The sequence below is a fragment of the Octodon degus genome, unplaced genomic scaffold (assembly GCF_000260255.1).
Source record: "Octodon degus isolate 3935 unplaced genomic scaffold, OctDeg1.0 scaffold00036, whole genome shotgun sequence".
NCBI lineage: Eukaryota > Metazoa > Chordata > Mammalia > Rodentia > Octodontidae > Octodon > Octodon degus.
The window spans coordinates 15,145,994-15,167,825 of NW_004524612.1; the positions used below are offsets into that span (position 1 = coordinate 15,145,994).

Consider the following 21,832-nt stretch of genomic DNA (forward strand, 5'->3'; position numbering starts at 1 on the left):
AGGAAGCTGTAGCCTGAAGCAGCTCGGTGGAAGTGGTCAACATGAGCCTAGGCCCTACTTTGCAATACCCAGATAGCACACAACATAGGATGGCGAAGGTGACCCTCAAGAAACCAAGGGTAAGATATCTGCTTATGCCTTCTTTGTGCAGAAAACATAAAAAAAAAAAAAAAAAAAGGTCCCCATCAGCTTTGCAGAATTTTCCAAGAAGGGCTCTGAGAAATGGAAGGCAATGTCTGGGAAAGAGAAATGTAAATGTGATTAAATGACAAAGCAGAGAAGGTATACTATCATTTAGAAACAAAGGGTTATGGACCAGTTAAGGGATGCAAGAAGAAAAAGGACCCTAGTGCTCCCAAAATACCACCATCTGGATTCCTCTGGTTCAGTTCAAAATTCCACCCAAGATCAAATCTACAAACTCTGGAACCTTTACTGAAGATGGAACAAGAAGCAGGGTGAGATGTGAATTAACAATGATAGTGAAGGACACGCAAGATAGCTCAGTGGTCCACAGTGCCTGCTTAGGCAAATGCAGGGACCAAGGTTCAATCCCTGGCACCACAAGCCATGCCAGCCCCACCCCCGGAAAAAGACCGTGAAAACATCACCAAGGCAGGGCTAAAGCAGGCAAAGGACACCACTGAGATCAGGGGAAGGGGAAAGGGGAGGGGGAGGGGAGGAGAAGGAGAGGAGAAGAGATAGAGGAAGGAGGAGGGGGAGGAGGAAGGGAGAGAAAGAGGGAGAAGGTGGGGGGAAGTGGGGGGAGAAGGTAGGGGAAGAAAAGTGGGGAGGAGGAAGGATGAGAATTAATAAAACCATTTCTCTGTCCTCTTGTGAATATCTTAGGGTAGGGATCACCATGAATGGCAAGTCTATTTCACATGTGTCTATTTCCTTCATCAGGTTTAATTACAAAATTTGATCAATCATACTATAGTCTTGCAAAATGCTCTAGAAATTGCCAGTAGTTTACATGAAGTGAAGTGACTGGAGCACCCTGAAACTGTATCAAAGTTTTATACATTTCCAAACATTTTAAAAATGAAAACCCACTCTCTTGTTCTTCTGGAAAAAAAAAAAAAAAAACTAACCCCCAAAGAGGGAGCTGGGGGCTGGGGGCTGTGAGCATGATCTCTGACTCCCTCTATGCTGTAGCACTTCTGTAAAATCTGAACTTGGGAACTCTGCATAATGAACAGATTTCCTCAGATACCTCCGCTATCCTCGCTAAGGTCAGTTTTAGCTACAGGGTCATAGCAGCATTTCTGTCCAATGCTTTGAGCCACTTCTGCTTCAAAGTCGATGCCAAGAAATCATAGGCAGTTTTGTTGCTTTTTTTTCTAGGAAGCTTTAAAATGAACTATCCTAAAGATCAGGTTTCCTATTTCTGATTATGCCTTTCCTGCACTTCACATCCTACAAAACAATTGCTGCGTTCCACCTGAAATTTATTGGTAAAAAGAAAAACAATAGTTTAAATTACTACCAGTTATGCTGATACTTAATGACTCCCTTTCAGTAGCTATTTTTGTCTGTGGCTTTGGGTGAATCTGTGAAAGGCAGCACAATACAAAAACACATCTGCTCACTCACTGGCCCTTGCTCCAAACGCCTCTCTCTTAAGTCCAAAAGCCCAGGTCTACCTGCAGAAGCCTACTCCACATAACCAAAACTAAACCACAAAGACCACAGGTAGGTGATTCTCTGCTGAGTTCAATGTAGAAACTGCACTGACATGCCAAGTCATTACATCTGCACGAGGCCAGAATGCTACAACAACAAAATCTCAGTCATTTTACCCTTTGGGATCAAGAAGGTCTCGAACTTTTTCATTATAAATTTCCATGTAGGATACTTCTACTTTAAAACTCTGCTCTTCATTTTCCTCTTTCTGAGTTCGTTCAAAGAGTCCACTGCAGAGTCTTGGGATTAATCCAGGTTGGTCGGCTGTGCCCATCATAGTATAAGATTTTCCAGACCCTGAAAATTGGAAATCAGAGTTATTACTGTCTCTTTGAGAAATTTACATACATAATCCTCTTTCCATTGCTTAAATTGCTACACTTAGCAAAATGCCCAAAATTAAGAAACATGCTAAATATAATGAGAAAAAAAATACAGAAGCTTTCCTATCGCAAATGTGAAAGTCAAAAATAAACATGTTTTAGAAATAAAAAAAAACCTATTTTAATCCGCTTATTTAAAAAACACTAAGACAACTAAAAAAAGGTTTGAAAAGTTTTCTAAAATACACTAGAAAGAGCCATTTAATTAATTAACATTATCATGACTGTTTCCAACCACTAATAATAACACAAAATATATAGGTTCACCCTATTGGCCCCAGAGCAAATTAACTTACCACCATCTTGCAATAGTGTATAAACCATAAATATTCTTTTTGTAATATAAATTATTTTCATTATAATAGGAATATATATTAAGGAAAATGAAAAGGGAAAAATTAAATTGCTATAATCTTATCTAAAACCTGTTAATTTTTGATAATTAAGTATAATTTTTTTTATTTTCAATAGAAGACTTTGCAAACATACTCTTAACCATACACATTGCTGTTTTTGTCACCTGACACTCCATCAATATCACGGTACTAAGGTGCCACTTCCTATGTTCCAGGCCGAAAGTGAGCACACAGTAATTTGTCATGACAACCCTGTCATGGAGGCCTAGCATCATCTGCATTTTACAGAGGAGGAACTGGGGCCAGACAGCTCCAGCTGGTGAGCTGCAGGGGCAGCAGTGAAGCCAGCACAGCAGTTTGCAGCTGAAGAGCTCTCTGATACATTCTTATAGAAGTAACTAGTTCACTTTAAATAAATTTTCTCTCCTTAATCACTTATGTACAGAAGCCAAAAGGCTCCTTATCAGTCACAACCAGTAAAATATAACAAAGTGTATTCTTCTTGGCATTTCTCTCTTGTGCTCCTTAGACTATGACATATAGGCATAGCTAGCAATACATTCAACAGTCATAGCTCTGTAATGTAGTAAACAGAGCCATGTGAGAAGATCAGTAAAGAAAGAGGACCCTAATCCTGGTTTTACTACACATTTTAAAAAAATCATTTAGGGGCTGGAGAGATGGCTCAGTGGTCTAAAGCACCTACTTGGAACAAGCTTCCCAAATCACAGGGACCGCAGTTCGATCCCCCAGCACCACATGCCAGCCAGTCCCGCCCCCTGGTGGGCTGAGCTGGCCACACACACAATAAATAAATGTATAAATAATTATTAAAAAATATTAAAAAAATGTTTCAGTCTGGAAAAATAAAATAAAATAAAAAAAATAACATGTTAAAAAAAAATCATTTAAAACCTACTTTCATCATCTGTGGTAGTTCTTAAAAAGGAAAATGAATAAACCAGCAATACATTACTCAGTATACATGGTTCTATTTTCTCCTTTATTGAAATATATTTGCTTATGTGCATCCACAGTATCTAACATTACCTGTCTGTCCATAGGCAAAGATGCATGCGTTATAGCCATCAAAAGCATTCTGAAGAATATTCTCCCCGAGGCACTTGAAAACATCGTCTTGGCCTGTGAGAGAAAGGATGTCATGAACTAGAGTCAAGCATGAACAGTTCAAATATCTCCAAACACAATTTTTAAAAGACAAATACTTCTAAAGACTTACATGTCATTCAAATTATTCTACTTAGCACACAAGGAGAAAATTAGTAACATGTCCCTTATAATGCATAGAAGCCCTTAAAATGCAGAGGACTGCTAGGACTTGCTCATTATGTAGTTAATGATTACAAATATTAGAAATATATCTTGGGGCCTCGGTGTACCTGAATTTAACTAGATACCACCCAGCCAATGCTATTATCTAGTGGGTCGGTGAATTCAGAAAAATCATATACAATAATCTTCTCTCTTCTTTTCCCAGAAGATAATTTCTGGTTATAAAATCTATAATTCATAACAGTTAAGACAAGGAAAAAAAAAAAAAAAAGACAAGGAGTAAGACCCATTTCCCTCAGGTTTCAATTATGGACACAGATGACAAGAGTCAAGCTCTACCGTAGGCCAAAGGAGATATGATGCAAACAAAATGTGAGACTGACAAATCATCTACCTCACTGAGTCTCACGTAAAACAGGCAACCTCTGGATGGTACTATCCTTGAGCAATGCATTCCATTATGCCTCATTCGCTATTAATTTACCAGGGAATTTGTCCTTTTAAATTTGAGGTGCTCCCTAAAGTCATCAATGGGTCAGCAAGACCAAAGGCCACCTTGCCTTTTGAAACAGCCATAGTATAAATCTTTCTCGAGAGAAGTCAATAAAATATGATGCTCAATATCTAAAACAGAGCCCAGGTATAGTGGTGCATGCCTGTAGTTCTAGCTATTTGGGAGGCTGAGATGGGATAAATCACTTGAGTTCAGGAGTTCAAACCCAGCCTAGGTCAGACAGAAAATCTGGCCTCACCAAAAGTAAATAAATAAAAGGTATTGCTTAGAAACAGGTGACATGAGCAATAAAGAAAAAAAGAAAAGAGGGCTGGTGAAATAGCTCAGCAGACTAAGTGCCTGCTTAGAAAAGCACAGGCACTGGGGCTCGATCCCTGGTACCACATGCTGCGCCGGCCCCACTTCTGGGTGCACTGAGCCAGGAAACTGAGTCTGGGCGTGGTGGCACACACCTGCAATCCCAGGGCTGGGGAGGCTGAAAACAGGAGGATCACTATAAGCGAGACCCTGTACCAAATACATAAATTTTAAAAAATAAAAGGCTATCACAGTACTTCCGACTCTGGTGAAAAGGGCTTTGGGTGGTTACAGTTGAGAACATCTGGAGAGAAGCTGGTCCATCTCACTCCATTAGAGAGAGAAAAGAGGGACTCTACAAGGTGTCCTCACCTTGAAAGGGATGCTGAAGAGCAAAAACCAGGCCTTCTAGGATTCCTTCTCTCCTGGCCACTGCACTTCTTCCCTCTCACCAGCAACCTCCCCAGACCACTCTGCTAACACCTCAGGGGACCCTAAGGGCCCACCATGTGTTCCTGGTCCATGTGAGCTGTGGGGAAATGTGGACAGGACCAGCTCCACTGGGCACAATAGTCATTTAATTTTAAAATCACCTCATACCAAGATCTCTGTGTAGGTTTCTAAAGTTACATGCAATTATACCTCAATAGTATTTGGTAAATACACTGAACCATCTGTTCTGTACCCTCAGTAATTAACAGAATCCTGTGCTCTGTTACCTGCGTACTTGTCTCGGACAGATTCATCCATGGACCAGAAACAATGATCATAAGCAAACACCTGTTGAAAAGCAAACACAACAGTGTGCATAACACTGATAGAATTGCTCATGATAGCATAGTAAAAACAGCTCCGTCATACAACACAGACTAGTTATTTATGCACAGGAGTTACGACAACTGAGGACCCAGTGGTGATACAGATTTTTACTCTACATAGAAAACTATTTGTAATGGTAAGTGGAAAAAACGCTTACAAAACAGTATTTGTAATAAAATTTCTATTATATAGATTGTTACAAACATAGTTCACTTTCCCTAGTGATATCAGCACTCTTGTCCTACACTCTTACAAGTTTTCTGAATTTTTACTTTTATAATCAAAGAAAAAAAAAAAAGTAAAAAGGGGCCAGGGAGACAGCTCAGTAGAATAATCACTTTCCCAGCAAGCACAAGGGCCTGAGTTCAATCCCCAGTTCCACCAAAAAAATAAAAATAGTTCTATAATAAAATTTGAAGAGGCTTACAACAGCACGTACAAAAGAGCTCTAAAATAGTTTTTAAGGGGGGAGAGCCTATTCTGTTACCCCTTCTGTCCCTCTCTCAGGCGGCAGCTTTCTTTCCCCTAATAAATATATTCTGCTCTTAAAAACAATAGTTTTTAAATTAAGTTATAACACCATAATCAATAATGTATAGGTTTCAAGAGTCTAGAGGACTTAGTGACAAGATGATGTTAATGACAACGTTATGCACATCTAAAATATGACTCATACTAGAATCTAGATAAAAGACAAACTGACTAATGAGTGGAAGAACCTCCATTAAGAGTGCTACTTAGGGATAAAAGAGATGATTTTAATTTTCTTTTTTTTTCTTTGTCTTTTTTTGCATTTTAAGGATGTTTTTTATTTCATGTAAGACTGCAAATAACATCTGTAGTCTTTTTTTTTTTTTTTTGCGGTACTGGGGATTGAACTCAGGACCCTGCGCTTGCCAGGCAGGCACTTGTTCTACTGAGCTATCTCCCCGGCCTAACATCTATATTCTTAAAACAGAAACAATAACTATTTGCGGTACTGGGGATTGAACTCAGGACCCTGCGCTTGCCAGGCAGGCACTTGTTCTACTGAGCTATCTCCCTGGCCTAACATCTATATTCTTAAAACAGAAACAATAACTATTTTTACTCTATTATATTGTTTTAAAATTTATCTTTTTCTCTTTAAAATAAAATTTAAAAACCACTCAAAAAATGCCTGCCCATTAACGGCACTACAAGAAGTGTCCACAAGAATAAGAAAAAAAAGAAGTGTCATGACATACAAAATTTATTCTCAAATCAATGGAAGAGACATAGACAAATTATCATCTGATACATAAACTGTAACCACAATCACTGTTCAATCTAGATAGAAGATATATAGATATTCTGTGTACTATTTTCCCAGCATTTCTGTATACTGAAAATTTTCATGATAACATATTTGGAAAGAAGTTTAAACATAGTCCCAGCTTAGAAATATAACTAAAATAAAGTCTCTTCCCTTAAATAAATATCAAATATATCTCAATATTATAATAGTCATTGTTGAGGTTTTGTTTTTAAATAACTATAAAACCAATTCAACAGAGTTAAGATATACATGGAATTTTCTTTGAATAGAAGCCCCTGAATATGAAATAGGAAAGGCTTCTAAAATTTGTTTCAGCAACTTGCTTATTCCACTGAAATCTATCATTTCCAAACCTTGCACATTCATTTAAAATTAATAAAATAAGGAAATTCAGTTCTTGGCCTTTCCCTTTTTTACTGGAAGTTGACCTGTAGCTTCCAAATACTTATTAATAAGGTCTTAGATAGATGGTAAACATGGTTGATATCTGCAACACTCCACTGTGTGTTCTCCCTTTCCTTCTGTACATTACCTAAGTTCAGTGGAACACTAAACATATTATTCAAAGGGATATCTGCATATAGTGTAAAATAGTCCTAGATCCCATCTTGCCCTGTAATTACCCCAGGATGCCAGTTAATTCCCACGATTACTGATCCCTGAAATTCATTTGGAACTGTAATTTGCACAGCCACGATAGGTTCCAGGATATACAACACTGCATTGGCCAAAGCTTGTTTGACAGCACCTTCGCCAGCTCGGATGAATGAGATCTCATTGGAATCAACCATATGGTGTGCTCCATCTTGCAGAACAAACCAGAGCCCAGAGAGCTTATGACCAGAAAGTGGGCCTTTCCCACAGGCATCCAAAAACCCCTTTTCTACAGCAGGTATAAACTGTTTTGGAACATTTCTCCTGAACGTGTCATCTGTAAACTCCAACTTGGATGTTCTCTGGGTCCAGAGGCTGCAAGACACCTACTACTTTTTCAAACTGGCCTGCACCACCTGATTGTTTTCTATGTGTGAAATCAAGCCTGGCACACTTGCACTTTGCCCTGTGTGAGGCCCTGTGCAATGCCCAAGTTTGCACCAAGGGAAGCAGCCAGCATCTCAGGAGGGGAAACTGGAGGCCTTGAGAGGCATGGTGAGCGCAAAGGCTTAAGAGCCTGGCCCTGCACTAAAGGTTAGCACTCTTGATTTTCATTTTCATCTTATACCTTATTACCACTTTGTAAAATATGCACAGGGTTCTTTTGCAATCTTCTAAAAGTTTTGCTTCAAGGGCCAGCCAAATAGCTCAGCAGATTAAAGTGCTTGCTTAGACAGAGGCAGGGGCCAGGAGTTCGATCCCTGGGCGTGCCATGCTGGCCATGCCCCCGAGGACATGCTGAGAGAGCGACTGAGACTGAGGGTGGTGGCACACACCTGTAATCCCAGCACTTGGGAGGCTGTGAAAAGGAGGATCACTACAAGTCTGATCTACACAGTGAGACCCTGTTAACCCTGTAGACCCTGTCCTAAAATACAAAAATAAAAAATAAATAAATAAAATTTTTGCTTCACTAATGATATATTTAATTTTTGGAGAATTCTGTCAATTTTATACATACTTGTGTATATTTTATAATTTAAACTTTTTAAGGATTTGTAAATGTAACAGCTTTAAAATTCACCTCTGTTGTACTAATACTGTTTGGACAGGATATCCTGTCTGCTTCTTGTGCTGTGGATAACCACTAAGAAGATAACAATGTACAATGTATTGATTATTGAAACTGTCCTATTAACCAGCTTTGACACTGTCTCATATTTGTTTCTCAATAAAATTAAAATAAAATTCACCTTTGTTTACCACCCATCAAATACTGCCGGCTCTGGACCTGCTGCTGTGCTTTCTGACCCGTCCTCCTCCTTTAGAGTGGCTCCAAGGGTCCCCTACCCAGGAGTGTGTTACAGCCTACATTGTGCTTCCTTTTCCCTTTCTGATGGCTACCTTTACAAATTCAGTTCGCATCATAACTTCATATGTAAGCCCAGACTTTGGTCTTCCCGAGGCCCAGTGCCACTGTCCCAGCCAATTAACACAACAGTGGTGGCCAGTATGTTTTCAGGTTTTTAAGCCCCCAATCAATCACAGAGGAGCCATTCCCAAATCAGTTTTCATATGGTGAACTTGGCTCCAGTCTTCAAACATCAGGTAGAGCCCCTGGATTGGCAACAGCCAAACTTCAATCACCTTAAGCACCCACATCTAATTCCAAAGCCAAGCAACTATGCTGCTGCAGCCCACCCCATTGTTGCTAAAGGTGTGCACACTGTTTATATGAAGGTATGACTCATATATTTCTAATATTTTATTTGTCCCTGTTACATACTTGGAATTGGCAGGGAAAATGTTTCTCTGTGAACTCATAAGAAAACTAAAAAAAAAAAAAAAAAAAAAAAAAAAAAAAAAAAAAAAAAAAAAAAAAATATATTTTTTCGAAAAAAAAAAAAAAAAAAAAAAAAAATTTTTTTTTAAAGAAAAAGAAGGGCTGGGGAGGTGGCTCAGTGGAATACACGCTTCCCTGGCAAGCACAAGAGCCGGAGTTCAATCCCCGGTTCTGACAAAAAAAAAAGAATTGGAAGGCCAGCCAGATAGCTCAGCAGACTAAAGCACCTGCTTAGACAGGCACAGGGACTGGGGTGTGAACCGCCCTGTGCCGTGCTGACCCCGCCCCGGGACATGATGAGATGGCAACTGAGACTGGGCGTGGTGGCACACGCCTGCAATCCTGTTGTAGGCAGCTGAATTAGATAGAAATATTATAGGCAGTCAGACAAGGCCAGTCCCTCAAGGACACAAGATGGAAGACAAGGTGACTTTGCAACTTGGAAGAGATAGACACTCCAGACCTCAGGACCAAGACAAAAGAGGAAACACAGCTACATAATTCCCTAAGGATGGTCATCAGGGATTGATATTCTAAATAGGTATCAATCACCTTGAAAGAGTTCAAATGAGTCACTAACCCAACTCCCAACAGAAAGAGACCCTCTCCAGCTTGCTACATGACTCACTTCCCCATTTGTTCCTGGACTTAAAATTTTACCTGAGCAATGGTGCTTGTAATCTCATTGGCTGACCATAGTTTGTCCCACCTCATGCCCACCTAAGCAAGTTCCCATATTCTCCACCACCTTAGACCTGTCTTAGTGCACAGTTTTCCTCTATAAAAGTTCCTGGAAGAGACAGCTTCCCGGCAGACCACCTGCTCAGGCTCCCCTCCTATCCCCCTCTTAGACAGTAGCTTTCTTTCCCCCAATAAATATATCCTGCTCATGACCTTCGTTTGTTCCTAAAATTCATTCTTTGGTTTTAGAGAACACGAACTTGTCCCAGGTACCTTTCAGGTTGGGAGATCATTTTTCCCCTGTATCATTTGGAGGTCGCCTGTATCATTTGGAGGTCCCCTGTATCATATGGAGGTCACCCACTGAGATCAATTTTTCTCCCTATGTCAATCCCAGCATTTGGGAGACTGAAAACAGGAGGCTCACTGTGAGTCCAATCTATATAGTGAGACCCTATAAACCCTGTACTAAAATATATTTTAAAAAAAGATTAAAAGAGGGGCCCGGGAGATGGCTCAGTAGAATAAGCGCTTCTCTGGCAAGCTCAAAGACCTGAGTTCAAACTCTGGTTCCACCAAAAAAAAAAAAAAGATTAAAAGAAAAAATGAAAAGGAATTAGATTCGGATTGTAATTGGATATACCTACTAATATCCGCCCCCCCCCACTACCTAAAACTAACTCAAAAATTAAAAAAAGGAAAAGAGGGAAATAGGAAAGAGGGGGGAAAGGAGAGCAATTCTTGAATGCAAGATTGCTTGCTGGAGTCTGGATCCAACTGAGAAATCCAAAGAAACAGTACAGTAGCTGCCATAAGATTGGTGGAAGTGAGGGTGTGACCACAGAGAAGCCAGAGTGGCAACACTGCAGAAGACGGGTGCTAAAAGCAGCAGCAGTTTAGGGAGGGCTTGAGGAGGCCAACTGGAGAGGCAGGAGAGGATTCTGACAGCACCCAAAAGGATGACAAGCCAAGCAACTTTGGACAGGGAAGGCTTGGAGCACCTCTACACACATGAGAGGTCAGGAGGGGCATGAGTGCGTGGGGGCCAAGGCCACGGAGGTGAGCAGAAGGCCTGTGATACCAACCCCCAAGATGAGGCAGGAGCCCTGGAGCCCCACAGACGCCATTCAACCACAGTACTGTGCACTGCTAGCCCTCCGCCTTCCCCATGGCTCAGCAGTTGGCTCAACAGTGACAGCCACTGCTAGCAGTTCTCAAGCAGGGAGAGGAGCACGTTGACAAAGTTGAGGAGGGGCCCAGAGGACTGCATATCAACGCGTGTAGCTCAGGCTGCTTTTACACTCCCAGTTGTCACCCATGGTGAGAGTCACTAGAGCAGGATAAGATTAAATAAAAAGTGATGGTCAAACTATCTTTGGGTCTAGCCTTCAACTCTCCTTTCTAATTTAATTCTGAATTAATTTAAAGCTGAAAATTTCCTCTTTTCTTGCAAGCTTAGCTCCCATTTCAAAAGGCCATGTATGCAAACGTATCACAGACCAGGTCTGCATTCTGCAACCCTAATCTCCATATTATTAGGGTTTTTCTAGTCTTTTGGTTGGGAATTTCTATAACAAACAGATTTCTTACAATTCCAACAGAAAAGCTATCACTAAGGTAACCACAGCAATACCTGAGGAAACATGAAGGCCCTGTTCAACAGAAATAGGTACAACAGAGGTGCAGCTGACAGCCAGCAGGTCAGGAAGCTGTGATTTGAACCTGCTGCTGAGCAGACTGTACAGCTCAAGAGTTCATACTCTCTACTACTCGGCCAGACGACGTCTATTCCTGAATCACAGTAGCCTCCCCTATCCACAGAGGGTACATTCTAAGGCTCCCAAGAATTTTAAAATCACTTAAAAGCATGGATAGTACCAACCTTAAAGGGGTTTTTTTTATACAGAGAAGGCTAAAATAAAGTTTAATTTATAAAGTAGGCACAGAAAACAATTAATTGCAAACAATATAGAACTGTGACAATATGCTATAATAAAGTTAGATGGATGTGGTTTCTTTCTCTCAAAATATCTACCAAAATCTAATGAAATTCATTTCTAATAACTGAAATCACAGGCACAAGTGGCAAGTGCTGGGTATGAAGGTGCCACAGCTGAGCACAAAGCCTGGCACCGAACAATACTAAATGGTCCTCTCCTTAAATTTGAGCAATTTTGTAGATTTCTGTAGGATTCTTCCAGCCAAAGATTTCATAAAGTAGATAAGCTCCTCTTTTTCTAAACATTTTTCCTGAAAATTAAAAAAAAAAAACCTTTTTCCAGTAACAAACTAAATTCACAGTAACAAACTCAAGTAACACAGAAGCATTAAGTGAACTATTAAGATCTTCCCATTTGCCAAGTACATGTCTCCAAGAGGTAACCGCTGTGTGCAGACTGTTAGGTTTATTCTTTCATTATTTTAGCCCATACATTTTCTCTAAACACTACGATAGAACTGAATTAATGCAGCTCACACAGTTTTTACATAGTCATGAAATAGTTCCCTAACATCTTTACTCCAATCTCCCGCCTCTGCTCACCAAAAAATAAAACCAAAATAATCCAGCACCTTCCACTTAGGAAAGAGAGAAAGTTCTATAAATATGAAGAAATCAGTGTCGTATTCAACTATATTTTAATTCAGGGTTTCAAACTGGATGTCTATCCATATTTTAGTAATAATAACAGAGAACAGAATTACAATTCAACCACAGCCTCTAAAATAAAAACCCCAAAAATGCAGATAAAACTGAATTTCCTGGAAGTTCCAAGTAACTTTAGAGAATGGTCAACTGAAATATAGCACTTTTGCCCCCTGCAGTTCACTCATCTGTCTCCTGATAGACAGAGAACTAACTGCTCCCACACCCCAGAAGTTGGCTTATATTAGGGGCTCAAATTGGAGCTGGGGACACCGCAGGTTTCTGAGGGCCCGGCAAAGCCTTCCCAGCTGGCTCAGGAGCCAAGAGAATGAGTCAGCCTCCCACAGTGTGACCACACTTTGGGACTACCAGTTTTGTGCCAAAATATGGCACACAAGGAATCTGTGTTGCAGTTGCTAGGAGACTGGGCAGAACTGGTCAGAGTGCAAACTGCTTCCCATAAACCTCTGCCTCCCCACCACCATGCCAATCAGCAGCTTCAATGTTGAGGGAAAAACTTCCAGCACTTCAAGCTCACACAACAGAAGATCTCCACAAATACCATGCAATGAAAATCACTTACCTTTGGCTGGCCCCTGGGTCCCCAAAAGAGAAGTCATCATGGACATGAAAGAAAAGGAAGTTAAAAAAAAGTTTAGAAAACTCATTTTGAAAGGTAAAAAGACAATAAACATGGTGTAAAATTGCAGTAAAAAAAATCAGTATTATCTGTGAAACCAAACAGTAACTGAAAGGTAAATTAGTGTCCATTAATTATTAGGGTAGGGTGCTCATTACAAAAACTAACTTGTGTCTCTCCCATACAAGAAAGATATTCTGAATATTAGATAATTCCAAAATGCCTAAATTTCTCTTTTGTGCTTTTGTTTGCCCTTATATACAGCTTACAAATACTTGCTTTAAAAATCTTGATTTCCTGCTAGCCCCACCCCCGTGGCAAGCTGAGATGGTGATTGAGACTGGGTATGGTGGGGCATGTGCCCTCCCGTAATCCCAGCACTTGAGAGGCTGAAAACAGGAGGATCCCTATGAGTCTGATCTGTGTAGTAAGACCCTGTAGACCCTGGACTAAAATACAAAAAAAATCTTGACTTCTTATACCTGATTTCACTTGAAATTGTTTTCTACACTGATCAGTTTACTCTCCTATCTACACAGATACTGCTATAAAATTAATTCTGTTCTGACTAAGGAAAAAGGTTAGAGAGAAAACTAATTCCCTGCCAGTGATTTACTGCTCACTAAGTTATTCACCACCTCTGTACCTACCCAGGCGCTGCCAAGGGCACAGACCTTCCTTTTGAAATGGCCCCTAGCTTCTGTCTCCTCAGGGAACTGGAGCACAACCCAGTGAGCATACCAGGACAATTATGAGATAATCTCAAATTTAAAAATAAGTTCTGTCCGGCTGTTAACCTGTATGCATGATAATTCACTTTATAAGGACTTATATATGAATCTGATGCTGGTAAGAAAAGGGGAGGAATGGAAGGGAAGGGGAAAAAAAGTGAGTTGAGTCATGTACACACACCAATTCCCCAGTATAAATGCAATCGTTAAGCACTACAAACTCATGCCAATGAACTATAAAACTTTTGAAAAGAAAAAAGTTTAAAAAAAAAGTTAAGAGAAAAAAAAACAGACCACCCAAATTCACCAACTGTTAATGTTGCCACACGTACTTTAATGTCCCCTCCTTTCCCACCTTCACAGAAATAAAGCACACACACATATTTTATTTTCTGAACCACTTGGAAGTTACAGAAATATCCCTTCTGCCTTAAACATTTCATTATCTAATTTCTAAAAATAATAATGCTCACTCCCATAAACATAGGATATTAAAATCAGATAATAAAAATAAAGTATTTTTTATATTTGCATAAAATAGGAACAATAATTGATCTTTCTCAGAGAATCAAAACTCCAACTACAGCCTAAAACTTAAATGCAAACATGTTCCTTTGCATGTTCCATGCAAACATTTCCTTCCAATCATCTCTACATCTTTTCGTACCTTCATCTCATAGAATTTTCTTCCATAAGAAATTTGACATTTATTTGTGCCAAGTGATTTCAGGTAAGGACATGAAAACACCATGGAGGGCCGGGGAGATGGCTCAGTGGAATAAGCGCTTCCCTGGCAAGTGCAAGGGCCTCAGTTCAATACCGGGTTCCGAAAAAAAAAACCAAACAAACAAACAAACAAACGGACTCTTTAAAGGAAAAAAAAAAAAAAAAACCATGGAAAAGTCTAGCAAAAGACTGACATGTATATTGACAGATTTGGGATTAATATCCAATGTGGCATAAAAGAAAATTTCTCTGTAATAAGAGATGTGGAAAATTTCCAACAACAACAAAAGACTCATGCGATCTGGGTACCAACTATTTATATGTCTTTATATGTAAGGCAGATTCTCCTCAGCTGTAGACAGTTTAGTTAAAAGCCCATCTGCAGGTAAGAAGAGAAGCAACAGGTCTGAAATCCCATGGCAGGCTAAGAGTACTGCACACTACCTCATTCTAGTTTCAATGCTACTATGATTGTGCTGCAGATGAGAAACCTAGACCTCAGACAAGCTCAATACCATCCAACATACTCATAACCAGTAATCAATCTGAGACACAAAACAAGGTCTTTTAACTCCCAGGTTTCTGGTCCTTCTGCCACCTACACTGGTCAAAACAGCATGGACTTAAGAACCCACAAGTCACATATTAAAAACTATTCCTGCTAACATTTCTCAATGTATTAATTCCCTCCATTCTAACTATTACTCAATAAAAATGTTATACCCAATATAGGGTATATTAAGCATGTACATTTCCAGTCACCATGTACTGTGTATGAAACCCCAGATTGTCTTTTCTTAAAAAAAAAAAAAAAAAAGATATTTACATGGTATTTCAAGTTTACATACTTAATACAATAATATGCTTTTTCTAACCAACAGACAAATGTGGAATTCAATACTTGACACATTACAGAACAATCTGTAGGACTAATCTGAATTCGGAACAGTATAACAGAAACAGAAACAAACCAGGAAATTAATTACAGAGCTAAGTTTCCAAGCAGGGATTCTAGTAGCTAGCACAGCAAAGCTCAAATAACCTATATAGTCATGGGACACCCAAAGATGTAATTATAGCTCTGTACACAAGTAAATAAGTTAATTAATTAAGCAAAACCCTTTCAGAGTGTATCTGCAATCCAATACAACCATGTTCACTGATCCCAAGATCCCTTATTGAGAAACCTCAGCTATCCAGATCACTGGAGGTTCAGGAAGCAAAGAAATCCAGCTCCTAACCAACCAAAAGAGAACTGCAAAATAAATTATTGCAGTCTTAATTCCTCAGTTGAGCTGAATTATTTTTTGTGTTGTTGCTTAACTTCATTTTGAAATGCTTTCAAATTTTTTTAAAAATTCCAAAGATGAGGCAAACAATTCCTGAACACCCTTCACTGAGCTTCCCCAGACACTGGTATCTTACATAACCACAGTCACAATGACTAAAATCTGGAAATTAACCACCAACACACAGTTTATTAGGCAATTTATAGTCAACCTTACCTAAACTTTGTCAGCTGCCCCCACCCACATCCTTTTTCTGATCCAGGAGTGTGCACTGCCTATAGCTGTCATGCCTCTCCCAAACCAGGACAGTCTATCTCTCATGGACACTGAAGAGTACTAGCCACTTTAATTTTTTATTTGATACAGGGTCTCACTACACAGCCTGGACTCACAGAAATCCCCCTGACTCAGCCTCCCCAGCACTGGGACCACAGGCGTGTACCACCAGGCCCAGCTACAGTGGCCAGTATGGCATGGTTCCAGGGCCAATATTGTGTGTGGTACCAGGATTGAACCCAGTTCCCCACACTTGCCAAGCAGGCACTTAGATTGCTGAGCTATTTTCCCAGCCCTGGCCACCTACTTTGTAAATTATTTCTCAATCTGGGTTTGCCTAAGGCTTCCCAGTGACTAAATTCAGGCTCTACATTCTGGCAAGCATAACCCTGCTAGAAGGCCACGTCTCCTTACTGGTCAAGTGACTTCTGATCACTTGCTTAGGGGTGTAACTGTTATATTGCCCACTGTAAGGCTACTGTTTTTCCCTCTGTAATTCATAAGCATCTTGTGAGGAAGATTTTGAGACTGAGTAAATACCTGGTACTTCAGCAGACTTTCACCTATAAATTTTAGCACTCATTTATGATTCTTGCCTGCAGTGACTAATATCTCCCAAATGGTAATTGCCTTATTCCTAGAGATGGAAATGTTAGCCCAAATGTATTGATATGTATGGAGGCACTTTTTAGAAAAGGACACAATAAATAATATGGCTGTATAGTTGGAATAACAGTTGTTATCTATGAATCAGTGACTCTCTCACACTCCTTACTGATCTGGTTTAGGGATTATATACCCACTTTCTATTTAAATAATATATACGGGACCAGGGAGATGGCTCAGTGGAATAAGTGCTTCCCTGGCAAGCTCAAGGGTCTGAGTTCAATCCCCGGTTCCGCCAAAAAAAAAAAAAAAAATAAAATGATATAGTAAACAACACCATAAAAATAAGTCAAATTATACTCCTAATCTCTAATGTGCCAAAATATGAAGACAAAAGTGATGACTCTGTATTAAATTGATGATCTTGAAAAATTTTTTTATTCATACTTTTGACCATTACAAAACTAAAACTGATACTGGATCCTGTCATCGATACGAAGCATGGCCCCAAAATTCATGTTGAAGGCTTGATCTCCAGTGCAGAAATATTCACAGATGGAGACTAGAAAGGTGACTGGGTTGCGAGGACACTAACATCATCAGTGGGTTAGTCCACTGACAATTTCATAGGCGAACGGCTGTCAGGAGGCAGAGCTGGGCTGGAGGAGGTAGGCCGCTGGGACGTGCCTTTCAGGGATGCATCTTTTCTTCGTTTCTTCCTGGCTGCATGAGGTGAACACCTCTCCCCAGCCAAAACGATCTTCCTTGATGTTTCTACTGTGGAGCCAGCCAACTATGAACTAAAGCCAGGAGCCCATATACATCCTTCCTCCTTTCAATTACAGCTGTCAGGTGTGGTGTCCCAGCAGCAGGAAGGTGAGCAGCACAGCTCCAAAAACAAACCACCCACTATTGTTAAGTGTGAAACATAAAGCAGTATCAGTGAAGTGATGAGCCGTGTATAAATACTGCTGTCAAACACTGACATCAAACATTAAATCCAGACACCATCATCTCTTTTAATTCTAAAAATTTAAACTGCTGAAATCTCCACAATTAGAAATATTCTGAATCTGTTTTAACAAGATTCCATTCCAATCCAGTTTATAATCTATAACAAGATTTCATGCCAACCCAGACTAAAAAGGATGTATAGATCACAAAGAGCTCATTCTAGTACAGCCACACTGCATAATGATATTGTTGCTTTTTCGGACTTAGCTGGCAGTACCAGCAACCAAACAACAATCTGTGTGTCATCATTACTTTGTCTTAGTCACCCTCCCCCAATGTCCTTTTCACATAAGGGATAGGACTGAACCTGACCAAAACCAACACAGCAGCAAGACTCTTAGAAGAAGTTTCTCAACTTCTACTTATCTAGCTAACTCTTGGTGAGAAGTTACTGATACATAAAAAGCCTCACTCTCTGCTTCTGCAACATCTGAGATACTCCACTCAATTGGAAGCATAACATTTAACAGCATCACTAATGGAGAGTGTGTATGGAGAACAACATTCAGAGAGAATGAGAACTCTCCTAGTGAAGGACAAAACCAAACAGGATTGAATCGAGGGTCTTCACACTAAACTAGCCTTTTTAGTTTTTAATTTTTAGACAGGTTCTCACTGAATCATTAAATTGCCCTGGCTGGGCTTGAAATCGTGATCCACCTACCGCAGCCTTCCAGAATGCTGTGATTCTGGAAGTGTGCACCTCCATGCCCAACTGATATAAACCCTTTTATATATTTATCATCTCAGGGAGACTGTCTCTCTGAAGAACAGTGTTCTTCATTTGTCTCAGAGTCTAACATGTGGCTTTCTGCTTGCTCACAAATTTTTTTGAGCTCTTTAGGTGACCTGCCCTCCTGCATACATCTCTCTAAATCCATCTTGTAGTAGACTTTCTTCACCCAAAATAAGAGTTTTTCATATATACTTCTTTTCTTTTCTTTTCTTTTCTTTTCTTTTCTTTTCTTTCTAACTGGGGATTTAAGTCAGAACCTTGCGCTTGCCAGACAGGCACTTATGCCACTGAGCTATCTCCCCAAGGCACCCCCCTCCACTTTTCTTTTTAGACAGGTATCACTATGTAGTTAAGACTGGCCTTAAACTCACTATGTGGCCCAGGCTGGCCTCAAACTCACAGTAATCCTCCTGCCTCAGTCTCCCAAGGGCAAGTGTGCACCACCACACCTGGCAAAAGCCTTTCTAATTGGTCTGGGGTATCCACTGCCCATGGGGCTTTCATGTAACATATTCTTTCTGTCTTGAACTCTTCAGGCTAACTCCTGTTCATTTATCACTTCTCAACTTATTATTTCCCTAGGTGTAGCCTTCCTATACATCCCTTATGTCACTCCCAATCACAGTTTATATACAAAATAACACAATTTCTTCAACACCTCTTCTTTCCAATATCACCTCTAAACAGTAAAGCAAAAAAGAATCAGAATACAAACTCTACGTACAGTGAAATCAGGAGCTGTAATGGAAGCATATGACATAAAGACAGACTGTTTCCACAGACTGCCAAAAAAGAAAAGGAAAGGATCAGCAGAGTGGTGCCGAGCATCCTCCCAGAAGGTGGAGGAAGAAGGGGCCCAACAAGTGGACAGATGTTGAAGGAGTAGGTAGCCCTCCATCTCCAATGCTCCTCTTAACAATCAGGATACTACCTCTGATATGGCCTTCTATAAATCAAGAAGAGTTTGAAAACCTCTTCTACTGGAATCTCCCATTCACACAAACCACAACTGGTTGAAAATAGAGGGGCATCCAAAGACTGTACCTACTGAACCACAACTTAAGTATCTCACAACCTTTCAGCTTTAGAAATATGAAAAGTCAACTCTACAAATTACATAACTTTCAGCTGTCTTGCTGAGAGAACAGAACTCAAAACCTACCCTCATTACTGATCTGCCAAACATATCGGCACAATGAGCTTTTATCATCCATTTTCATTATAAGAATGTTTAAATTTGGTCAAAGAATGATTTATTTGTGGGGCTTTCTGTAAAATATTTATCATGTTACTAGAGTAACACACATTCACTTGAGTAATTGACAATTAAAATCGCTTCACAGGTGATATAGAGACTAGGATATACTATTGAAGTATTCCTAGATTCTAGGAATAGAAAGGTCTAATTTTTACTTGCCTTAGAATTTGTGGTTTCTAACTGGATGAATTTATCTGTTATTTTTTCTTGACTGGATTAATGTCACTCGATATTTTTTCTTGATTGAAATGCATTTATCTGGAAGCACTTTTCATTGAGTGAATAAACTAAGTGCCCCAGCCCCCACCCTTTACACTTCAGTTTCCAACCCGCAGGCCCAATACAGCCCATGGATGCACTGTGTTTAGTCCTCACAGTATTACATTGACCAAAAGTGGAAAATTAGAAGGTTTTGCATGAGGAAATCTGGATTTCCACATCCTCCTGAAAACAGAACTGGCCTAAGTTCCCACACAGCTGCATCTGAACCACTACTGTCTCATACAAGGCCCTGCAGGCAGCCAGTTTCACAGTCCTGCTACAGAAAGGGGAGGGGGAGAAAAAGGTTTTCTTCAGATTTGAGAAAAAATGCAAGAGCTTACAGATTCATACCAATAAAAAAAAATCTCCAAATCTCAGACCTAAGAGTCTGACACAGACATCACAGTCATTATCAGGACTACACTATAGATTGCACCCACTCCTTTAAATAGTATAATGCACTTTAAAATTCCAACACATACTTCTGGCTACCAAATTCTACACAAGGGCTCCCAAGCATGTCATTCACAGGGATAATATCATTAGAATTAAGAAAGAAATTGAGAAATTGATCCAGGCATGGTGGCACATGTCTGTAATCCCAGCACTCGGGAAGCTGAGGCAGAAAGATCACTGTGAGTTTGAGAACAGCCTGGACTACAAAGTGAGCTCAAGGTCAGCCTGAACTGCATAGGGAGACCCTGTCTCAAAAAGAAAAAAAAAGCTAAGAAATCAGATTAAAGCTAATGGTCTACAATTCAGACTTTAGTTGGCAAGCCTGGAATATCAAAGGGAAAACACTGGCACAAGGGAAGTGCCCCACATGCTTGGTGAATGTGAGAGGCCATTATTGGTGTGGCTGTGTTTCATGATGCAATGCTGTCTGCAGTCAAATCCAGATAGCAGACTGAGAAAAACTTCAATTTCTAGCTCATTATTATAATTACTCTCCAAATTCCTTAGGCTCCATGAGTAAATGTCCAATTTCCAACACTTGTCAACCACTTACTTCACTCCTCACAAGGAAAAAAAGCATTCAGTTAGGCAAAGGCCACCGTGTTTAGCCCTTTCTGGAGATGTGATTTGCCATCTTTGTAATGTCGCTCAATGTCATCTCCTCTTTTTCTTCCTTACAGTCATTTGGCCAGCAAATATTTGCTATGTGTGTCTAGCATGTGCCAGGCACCGATCTGAGCCCTGGAGAAACTACCTTGAATCATCAGCCAAATCATAGTCATGTAGAAGCAAAAACTCTATTACAACAGAATGAATGAATAAATCTATAATAGAGAAAAGCTACAAAGAAAAATTAAGCAGGTACGTGCACAGAATGTGCAGAAGTGGAGGTAGAGATGATACTTTGAACACAGTCATCCAAGTGGAACCAAGGACATGCTTTGTGGCTGGCCATGGCACACAGAGCCCCGTTCTTTTGTCCTCCTCAAGTCTACCACACGGCTTTCTAACTCAGGGCCCTATGGCCTCAGCCACACTCTAGCTGGGGCAACTGAGAGTGGCCAGACCATATCTGACAGAACTCTGATCCACAATCAGCTCCTCCACCATCAGCTCAGAACAGCCAGCTTCTCTATGTTTTTGCCAAACCAGAGACAGCCGAACATGCTCCTGACAGCAACCAGGTAAACCCCCCCACCTTGGGTATCCTGCTTCCTGTCTTCACAGTCCTGCTACAGAAACAGGAGGGGGAGAAAAAGGTTTTCTTCAGACTTGAAGAAAAGTCTGAAGCCTCCATGCTGCAGCCTCCACTGCAGCACAGCTGAAGCCTCCCTCTTCTCTACAGTGTCTGCCAGCCTACCCTCCTGCTGCTCTAAACAAGTGATAATGTTGTCACAAGCTCTGATTGGGTGCTCTTCCTTTATTTTCACAG

The 21,832-nt window shown here is 40.2% G+C and overlaps 1 protein-coding gene across 1 annotated transcript in view; it reads right to left on the minus strand.

Moving 5' to 3' along the window:
* Positions 1 to 21,832, minus strand: part of Kif13b (kinesin family member 13B) — a 197,872-nt gene that overhangs the window by 117,759 nt on the left and 58,281 nt on the right. Inside the window, 4 exon segments of the mRNA XM_004630706.2 lie at positions 1,803 to 1,983; positions 3,476 to 3,568; positions 5,249 to 5,309; positions 12,991 to 13,003. Coding sequence (XP_004630763.2) covers positions 1,803 to 1,983; positions 3,476 to 3,568; positions 5,249 to 5,309; positions 12,991 to 13,003 — 348 coding nt within the window.